Source organism: Pecten maximus, chromosome 1 (genome assembly GCF_902652985.1).
Source record: "Pecten maximus chromosome 1, xPecMax1.1, whole genome shotgun sequence".
NCBI lineage: Eukaryota > Metazoa > Mollusca > Bivalvia > Pectinida > Pectinidae > Pecten > Pecten maximus.
The window spans coordinates 37,886,063-37,896,005 of record NC_047015.1 but is presented as its reverse complement, the minus strand read 5'-3'; the positions used below and the strand labels follow the sequence as shown (position 1 = coordinate 37,896,005).

The 9,943-nt window shown below is 36.2% G+C and overlaps 1 protein-coding gene and 1 long non-coding RNA gene across 6 annotated transcripts; both read left to right on the top strand.

Moving 5' to 3' along the window:
- The first annotated feature begins 1,648 nt into the window (after nucleotides 1-1,648).
- On the top strand, nucleotides 1,649-2,920 carry LOC117321717. The gene is made up of 3 exons (XR_004531400.1): nucleotides 1,649-1,761; nucleotides 2,306-2,400; nucleotides 2,833-2,920. It is a non-coding gene; the product is annotated as an uncharacterized LOC117321717 (long non-coding RNA).
- Nucleotides 2,921-5,872: 2,952 nt separating this feature from the next.
- LOC117332652 lies at nucleotides 5,873-9,869 on the top strand. Of its 5 annotated transcripts, none has more exons than XR_004533771.1 (3): nucleotides 5,873-6,067; nucleotides 6,905-7,178; nucleotides 8,581-8,605. XR_004533771.1 is itself a non-coding variant. In XM_033891644.1 (3 exons), the coding sequence occupies exons 2-3, from the start codon at nucleotides 6,920-6,922 to the stop codon at nucleotides 9,246-9,248; spliced, it is 447 nt and encodes a 148-aa protein (XP_033747535.1). In that variant the 5' UTR covers nucleotides 5,932-6,067; nucleotides 6,905-6,919; the 3' UTR covers nucleotides 9,249-9,869. The 5 variants fall into 5 exon arrangements, 2 of the variants coding, with proteins under 2 accessions (XP_033747535.1, XP_033747544.1); XR_004533769.1 differs by lacking the exon at nucleotides 8,581-8,605 and adding an exon at nucleotides 8,781-8,819 and having other exon boundaries at nucleotides 5,875-6,067; XR_004533768.1 differs by lacking the exon at nucleotides 8,581-8,605 and adding an exon at nucleotides 8,501-8,538 and having other exon boundaries at nucleotides 5,875-6,067.
- Nucleotides 9,870-9,943: the final 74 nt, after the last annotated feature.

The following is a 9,943-nucleotide window of genomic DNA, read 5'->3' as shown; positions in this document are numbered from 1 at the left end:
ACAAATCGGTTTCCTTAAGTGATTGCACGTAACAGCACTGTAAACAATTGGTAATACTTAAAGATATAAAAGGGTTCATAAATGAAGACATTCTGGAGAAGAAAGAGAAAAGAATCATATCAGCTGTCAGTACAAGGTAGATGGATAGTACTATTTGTAGACCGACAGTACAAGGTAGACGGATAGTACTATTTGTAGACCGACAGTACAAGGTAGATGGATAATACTATTTGTAGACCGACAGTACAAGGTAGATGGATAATACTATTTGTAGACTGACAGTACAAGGTAGATGGATAATACTATTTGTAGACTGACAGTACAAGGTAGATGGATAATACTATTTGTAGACTGACAGTACAAGGTAGATGGATAATACTATTAGTAGACTGTCAGTACAAGGTAGATGGATAGTACTATTTGTATACTGTCAGTACAAGGTAGATGGATAATACTATTTGTAGACTGACAGTACAAGGTAGATGGATAATACTATTTGTAGACTGACAGTACAAGGTAGATGGATAGCATTATTTGTAGACTATGTCGGTAAGATAATAACTTTGTTTAGTTTGCACTGCATTTAACTCGATAAGCTGACACAACCATACATAGAATATAAGAGGAAAGAGTCCATAGATTTTATAAATCACTGAACTTGTCCCAAGACACCAGTTGTTAATACGAGGTTAAAGTGCGCAATAAATTCACCAAAAAACAGCTGGGTGGACATTTAAAATTCAGATGACCATTTTGAATACAATAAACAAAAAAATCAATGTAGATCTTGAATCGTTATCTCGATATAAAACAACATGTTACGATATTGTACTAAACTGTAGTTTTTAACTGAAATAGACATAATTTTATCATACAACTCGTTTATTTTGCTGTGTGAATATGACAACGCTAAATATTTTCCTGATATTACTGATTCTATCTTGGACTGCGGCAAGGCGACGTCCTTGTGACGACGAGTAAGTATTTTAATGCTACGGTAGTTGACGCTTGCGTCCGTTTAATCCTGTATGGAGATGTTAACAAATTAGTTTCCATGGTAAGTTATGGAGTCAACGTGCAGTTGAATAATATTTTTGAGATGTGGATTCTGGCGAAAAATCTTAACATTGCAGAGGTAACAACACAGGGCATTTCAATCGGGTAAGTGACCAAATACCTTCGGACAACCGTCGGCGCGTTCATAAACCACGAGTTTAACTATTACCATGTTTCCGCTTTACCCGCTTCAAAAGCAAAACCCCTACCCCCAGTTACCAATCATATCTAAATGCTAAGTTTATTTACATTTGTAAATTTAGAATGTAAGTGTTGAATAAGAACAAACCATTCGACATAAGCCAGTGTGGTTTTGTTGTGTATTGTTGTGATCTGTATAAATTAACCGTCTTATCAATAAAAGTTACTAAAAGGTTTACTGAATTACATTTTCATTATTTTTAAATAATCAATTGAAAGTATTGCTATTTATCAAAGGCACACTCTTCGATATAAACAATACATGAAAGTGTTTTGATGACATTCCTTCGAGAATTTTTTGGACATTATTCTGGATCATACAACAAAGTACTGTTGTTTGTAATGAGTTTGTGATGATTACAAACAATGGTTCTATATTTCTGTACAGTTGTGACTGTCGGATGTCAAAAGGACACAGATGTGTTTACAGGCGAGAGAGAAACAACTTGATACACTGCTCTCTAAAACCTGGATCAGGAGAAGGTAGCTGTTTTTGTTTGAGAAGTAAGTAAATCATGATCTCTGGCGTTGATACCAATGTCATACGTACAGAGAATGTCTTCTGATATGCTGTGTTGGTGATACCTTTTTGTCATTGCTTTAAGAAGTAATGGCTACATCTCCATGCATGGTGACGCATTGGTTACGCATTGGTTAATTAGTTTTCCAATAATTATTTCGCAATGATAATTTTACATATAAATGCTTTACATATTCTGCTCAGCATACAAGGAGTGGGACGATTGGTTCGCCCGTTGTCAGTATAATGTGACCGGGTGGGGTGTCCTGCTGGGTGTCTTCGGCAGTACGCTTCGGTGAGGTAGCACTATAAATCGGCAAAAGTTCCGGCCTATCACAAGGAGACTTAACAGCCTCCCAAAACACACATACGCATTCACCACACGCATGCATGTCGCATGCACGGGAGGCCGTCCTTAAATGACCTTAGCTGTTAATAGGACGTTAAACAAAATAAACCAAACCAAACCAAGTCTCAGGACGAATGTCTTATGCTCGATGACGATGAGATGCTATCTGTCTACTGTAGGCTGTGTGCTGATGGACGGGACTATGATCAGGAAGGGGAAGATGGTCAGTAGGCCGTGTAGTAACCGTACCTGTGTAATACCGATACATAACAAGGTAATTAATGTATTGTAAGGATAGGAATACAGCGCATACATGTATTCCCAAACATAAACTGTATATACTTATGATAAGTTATCACTGAAATATATTCTATTGTTGCACAGGAAATAATCGAATTTTGCATAAAAATCAATAAAATTGTAATTGAATGTAACAAAAGATTTAATTAGTCCATAGGGCATACCCATTTGCAAATTATTATTTAAAATAATTCTATACAAAATTCGACTATCATTGATTAGCACAATAAATTATATATATTCCGAAATATATATAAAAAAAAATCAGCCTTGCAATATTCGATTTTTGGATATGCAAATTTTGTATTATTTTGGTCTCACCATAAATTATTCTATTACACAATTAACATATTTGTATAGTTTTAGACGTCTTTCATATTTCACGTCCAATCAATTTCTGTCACAGGCTTCGTGTGTCGACAACAAGGCGGATTGTCAGCAAACAGTCATGGTCTAGCAGGGCAGTATACAACAATAAAACGTACATTGTATGTCCAAACGGTCTTCGTGTCTCTGTTTCTCCCTGTCTCTGGCGGGATATAGATGGCAGTCAGGGGAAATGGTGACAGCAGCCATGTGGAGGTGGGGCACACGTATACGAGCATTTTGTGTAGGACATTAGACTACCAGCCTCTATAAGCTTTTGTGAAGAATTCTTACCCCCTCAGTTTGAAACTTGAATATCTCTAGAATTAAACATGTCATAGCTAGAGACCAAAATTATATAGAAGACTTGCTTCTATTTATAATTAAAATAATGTAGAGACAGGATCCTAGAGACAGGAGCCAGACCATTTCAAAAAGAAAATTTGTTTATTTTTTTTAAAGTTTGTTTACATAATGATCCGCACACATATTATGTTGTATATGGGGTGTTCCATCATCATCATCATCATCATCACTGGGTTAATACACATCACCATTAATATTATAAAAATAAAGTTATCAATACATCAATACATCTCACACAAAAGGCAATCATCATCATTATCATCACCATGGGCCAGTCTAGGGGAACATCAACATTGGTCAAATGCTGGAGTAGGAAAACGCAGAGACTGGTGTCTATAAAGCGTGGAGTGACTAGGGAAAATGCTGTACTATATAATCTGTAATCTATAATCATTATCAATGGTGCAACGTTTCATTAAAATAGACTCTAGAGCTGAAATTAAGAAAAGAAAAAATAAAGAAGAAAAAAAAAAGAAAAAGGAATGGGTCCAATTATTTTAGACGAGCTACCCACAGATGCCTATTCACGGGCGCGATCCCACTACTGCTCGACACGGGGACTTTTGCCTGCTGTGTTTCCACCCTGGGCCGATTCGTCCCTCCTTAGACAACCTGGTGACACTGAGCTCCCCCGATGTCGCCATATTGATACCGAGCTTAGCGCGGACGCCAGATCGACATAGTGCACCTGAAAGCAGAACCCCCGCCTTCAAATCATCCACCACACCAAGCCTCCAGGTAGCTGGATTACAGGAGCTCGCCACAACTCCCAGCGATAGAGCAAACGTCAAATTTAGCTTAAGAATATCGGTCAAAACCTTCTTTTTTATCATAATAATAAATGTGATATTGTCGTTGTTTTTATATTTAATAGGTTTATCTTAGGGGTGCCCATCTGGATTTGTTTTGTAAAGATGACCTACGAAGTGACATTCTCGTAATAATTAACCTGATTAATGCACGGCATTTTAGATATCGCTCGAATCATTCAGGTTACATTCTCCCACAGGGTGAAGGGAAGCAACTCGTATACATCTCTTATCTGAGCCTAAACTATTGTGGCAGAGAAAAAGGTCGCCGCATTAATTTTTGACTGTTGGAATCATCACGGCAAAAATGAACTCGCTAATTAAGCCTAGTAATCACTGTATTATGCCTTATATGCGGGTTTTCATGGGCATAAGTCTATGTAGATGCCCTGTTTTTTTAAGTATTGTACGTGACTATCGGCACGAAATGTATCAAACTTAATAAAATACACTTTCCATACGTTATAGCAAAAAAATAAAAAAAATACATAAATGTTTATTTAAACAAAGTGAAGCCACCTTATAATTTGTTTTAATTTGACTTTTCTTGTCATATTTTTTTTATCAGCTAGCTTAGTTACAAGTGAAGCCATTCACTATTTTCTTACTAATTAACGTTCTTTCACCAAATCCTTTTTAGATCACCTTGTTTCATTCCTCCAGAGACATATCTATATATGTCTCTGATTCCTCTAAACACATTAACACACACAAAAATTGTCTGGGGGTCAGGAAATTAAGGATGGGGCGGGCACTTCAGTTTACCACGGCCATGGTAAAGGGAAGCATTTCACTATTTTCTTACTAATTCACCCTTTTCACCAAATCTTTTTAAAATTACATTGTTTAATTCCTCTTAACACAATAACACACAAAAAATGTCTGGGGGTCAGGAAATATAGGGAAGGGCAGGGCACGTCACTTTACCAGGCTATGGTAAAGTGAAGTGCCCCACTCCACCCTAAATTTCCTAACTTTACCATGGGTTTCACTTTACCATACTACACCGGGGCACAAAATGAACCAGACGAGGTGACGAGTCTGAAATTGACTAGAATATACCATCTAAATATCACATTCATATCGAATGGAGACGAAAGATTTATCCTTCGATATATGACATAAAGAAAATGTAATTTATAAATCAAAAGTGTATATGTGGCCGATGATTGATACAGTAGACAAATTTCAGTTCTCACTTTAGGGCTAGCATAATTGCACCTGACGAGGTGACGAGTCTGAAATTGACTATAGTATACAATAGTTTACAACACTAAAAAAATCCAATGTGTATCCATGGTATACATCAGTGTCAAGTCAATGTACTGGACTAGCCCATGAAGAAAATAGTCTGGTTTCTACAGTTTTGTTTTTCAATGTTCTGGTTTTTTATTATTTCACACGTTTGCGGTGACAACGTTTTTTGCCGCAAGATTGTTTTCGCCTCGGACATTGAAACTCAATATTTGAGGCCATACTAATGTTGCTGATTTGGGAATGTTTCTTGCTTGCCAAAAATCTATGGAAATGAATTTTGATTTTTCTTCTTGCCAAATATGTGGTGCGACCTGAAAGAATTTTGTTTATTGTGTAAGCCTGTACCGTGCAAAGCACGCCTGAGATCACAGGTGCCCGACTCGTTTTATAAAATAATAACATATAAGAGTACATATAAACGAGATCTCATTTATATGTACTCTTATATGTTATTATTTTATAAAACGAGTCAGGCACCTGTGCTGAGATCTTGCATTTGCATCTCTGAAACCAGTGCCATTAAACACCTAGAATCTAATTACACTGTACACTTTGTTTCACAGGGAATGTGAATATTAGTTTTAGTTGTACTTGGCCCTAGTTTGTATCACCGTCATAAAATGTCTGGAAATGTTCAGTACACACCCGTAAGGATAAGTAACAATTGTTCAGGCCACTTAATTGTGGGTTGCGTCACTTATTTGTATAAGGCGCCTCGGTCTGACATAACCCTAGACCTACTTTCGTTTTGTAGTGTAGAAAATCTCGTGCATTACGACACACACAGGAAGAGGTACGTCGTGTTTCAATTATCACACAGGGCTTTCCATTTTAAAAACAACGGTGAGTTCAAAACAAAACACTACTAATTAAACTTATCTTAATCAGCAATTTACTACTAATTTTATATGTACAATACGTATATGCTAATTGTTATCAGTGTATTGGGCACACACACATAAATATATAGTAGTGCTGTCACACTGTGTACAGGTGAAATGTGTTTTCGACAGGTACATCATGTATTTTCATACAGATATACTTTAGTATGTGTATATTATTGATTTATATACAATAAATACACTCCTTGTTTAGAGAATGATAACTCTTCACAATAAACTTTATTTCCTGTTTCACGAATGTATTAAAAAAAAGCAATAGGACTATCAAAGGGTTCGAATCTCAACGGAGACACATTTTTTTTTTTTTTTTTTTTTTTGATTTATTTGGTCGAATATTCAAAGTATGATAGTTAAATACGACACTCGGAGTAACGAAAATAAGATAAAAATTATATACTATTTTAAGGTTGAATTGTATGGTGAATTTCAGTTGATCATTCGTATGGAGGCTGCATAAACAATGAGTAAAGATATTTAAACATGTTCATAAATAATGAAACAACAATATAACACACGTGTATCGGAGTCATCTAGGCCCACAATTAAAATATAAATAAAATCACAGATTAGGCGGCACTAGCCCGAGTTTCCTCTGGCTCTGACACCATGTCTGGTCAGGGTCAGAGGAAACTTGGGCTAAGGCGGCACTAGAATCAAAAATAGATTTATTAAAGGTGTAAATGCAAAAATTATGTAAGATATTAAATACACACACACACAAAACGAAAAAAAAGGAATAGTCTATATAGATATTATTTACATTAATTTTGGTTCACAGACTAGTGGGCTCATCATGGGTGGATCAGCTGTTCAGTCTGACTCGTCAGAAACACAAGACAATGTAGGATTTCTTGACTCTCTTCAACAAATCAACGAGTATTTTGGTCTTCAAGAAAAGATGGCAGTCATTCAACAATCTGCTTCAGATCACCCAATCGCCGCCCTCTTCCTGATGGTTACCATAGTGATGTGCAGCCTGCCGTTGTTCTGTTTTTTCACTTTTGTATTTGTTTTCACCATATTTGGTTTCACTGGATTTGTCGTCTTTGAAGGTAACGTCAGTCACAGGACATATGAATGATGAATCGATTTAAACTGTAAAAAGTCATTGAATCATTGAAAAATGGCACGGTTAAGAATATATCCAATATTGAAAAGTATGAAATGTATGAATTATGTGTCTTTAACATCTCGTATCTAGATTTTGACATTTCTTCCGACATATTTCGAGTTGTTGGGCGCCTCCTATTATCAACACTGGCCGTTAACATCACTGAAACGTCCGAGAAGGACGAGGTAGCTAAATTGTGTGTCCATTTACAATCCTTTGTACTGGGATATTTTAAGAGAAGCCTTGTCTTGACACTTAGTGTAACGTCATCATTGTGTGTAGTGTAACGCCATCATTTTGTGTAGTGTAACGCCATCATTGTGTGTAGTGTAACGCCATCATTGTGTGTAGTGTAACGCCATCATTGTATGTAGTGTAACGCCATCATTGTGTGTAGTGTAACGCCATCATTGTGTGTAGTGTAACGCCATCATTGTATATAGTGTAACGCCATCATTGTGTGTAGTGTAACGCCATCATTGTGTACAGTGTAACGCCATCATTGTATGTAGTGTAACGCCATCATTGTGTGAAGTGTAACGCCATCATTGTATACAGTGTAACGTCATCATTATGTGTAGTGTAACGCCATCATTGTGTGTAGTGTAACGCCATCATTGTGTGTAGTGTAACATCATCATTGTGTGTAGTGTAACGCCATCATTGTATGTACTGTAACGCCATCATTGTGTACAGTGTAACCTTCATTCAAGGTCACAGGGGTCAAATATGATTAAATCTTTAAAACGACTTCTTCTTGATAACCTAAAGGCCCAGAGACCCAATAGTAGGTCAGTAGCATGCTGGGACGAAGGGCTACCAAGTTTGTTTAAATGGGTGACCTTGACCTTCATTCTAGGTCAGAGGGGTCAAATATGCTAATTTTTTTAAATAACTTCTTCTTGATAACCAAAAGGCCCAGAGACCCAATATAAGGTCTGTAGCTGGGACGAAGGGCTACAAAGTTTGTTCAAATGGTTGACATTGACCTTCAATCAATGTCACAGGGGTCAAATATGCTTAAATCTTTAAATGACTTCTTCTTGATAACCAAAAGGCCCAGAGACCCAATATTAGGTATGTAGCATGCTGGGATAAAGGGCTACCACCAAGTTTGTTCAAATGGATGACCTTGACCTTCATTTAGGTCATAGGGGCCAAATATGCTAAAATATATCATAACTCAGGTGACTGTTAAGGCCCATGGGCCTCTTGTCTATTTGAAGATGGAGTTTTGACACTGCCCTCCATGTTTTCTTGAAGGTGTGGTTTTGACACTTTCCTCTGTATTTTCTATTTGAAGGTGTGGTTTTGACACTTTCCACCATATTTTCTATTTGAAGGTGTGGTTTTGACACTGCCCTCGATATTTTCTATTTGAAGGAGTGATTTTGACAATATTCTCCATATTTTTTATTTGAAAGTGTGGTTTTGGCAATGTCCTCCATATTGTTTATTTGAAGGTGTGATATTGACAATGTCCTCCATATTTTCTATTTTAAGGTGTGGTTTTGACACTTTCTACCATATTTTCTATTTGAAGGTGTGGTTTTGACACTTTCCTCCATATTTTCTATTTGAAGGTGTGGTTTTGACACTTTCTACCATATTTTCTATTTTAAGGTGTGGTTTTGACACTTTCCTCCATATTTTCTATTTGAAGGTGTGGTTTTGACACTTTCTACCATATTTTCTATTTGAAGGTGTGGTTTTGACACTTTCCTCCATATTTTCTATTTGAAGGTGTGGTTTTGACACTTTCTACCATATTTTCTATTTTAAGGTGTGGTTTTGACACTTTCTACCATATTTTCTATTTGAAGGTGTGGTTTTGACACTTTCCTCCATACTACTGGTGGGAGCTTTGTTTGTGATGGGCCTTCTCTCGTTTGGACTCTTCACCTTCAGTTTTTCCTGGAATATGGTGAATCAAGTGTCAACCAAGTTTCCTCTCCCTGAATGTGTGACTGCCAGACTACCAGACAGGACAAACAAGGATAAAGAAATGTAAAGGATGTTTGTGGTATTTCATTAGAAAACATCTGGTCACACCATTGCATCCATTCCATTCGAAATAACTTTACAGAATTAGTCATGATGTTTTGATTATCAATCATCGATACCAGGAATCTAGCATATTATTTGTCTTTGTGAATCTCCCATTTATATTGTTGCTAACATCTTATCTCTGTAGATTTTAACTGCCAATAACCTTGTAAATTAATTTTCGTTATTGAATAATGTTACAGTGACTGGGAACATAATTGAAAAAAGATAATGTGTTCCAATGAAGTAATTACATCCTACACCAAACATCACATTTACAATAATGATCTTCCAGGATTTTCTTTTTATGATATTGGTTCCCAGCCACCGTATCATAGATTACCTTACACTTACCTAGAATAATACCTGACCGGGAATCATCTCGGTATTTCTGACATTTCCAATTGTCATTTATGTACATTGTATGTATTTTGTCCAATTAATGAATATTTGTATCCAATAGATACTATATGTGTATACTGATTATTTTTAAAGACTTGTTTTGGTGGTTGGTTATACTATATACATTATCTGAATGTAATAGTATTATGTTGAAGTTTGATGAATAAAAAGTAAAGTAATATCAGTGGAATTTATCTTTTAACTGTTGAAAATTTATGAAAATAAATTTGTTAGGATTAGACTACACAATGTCCAGAT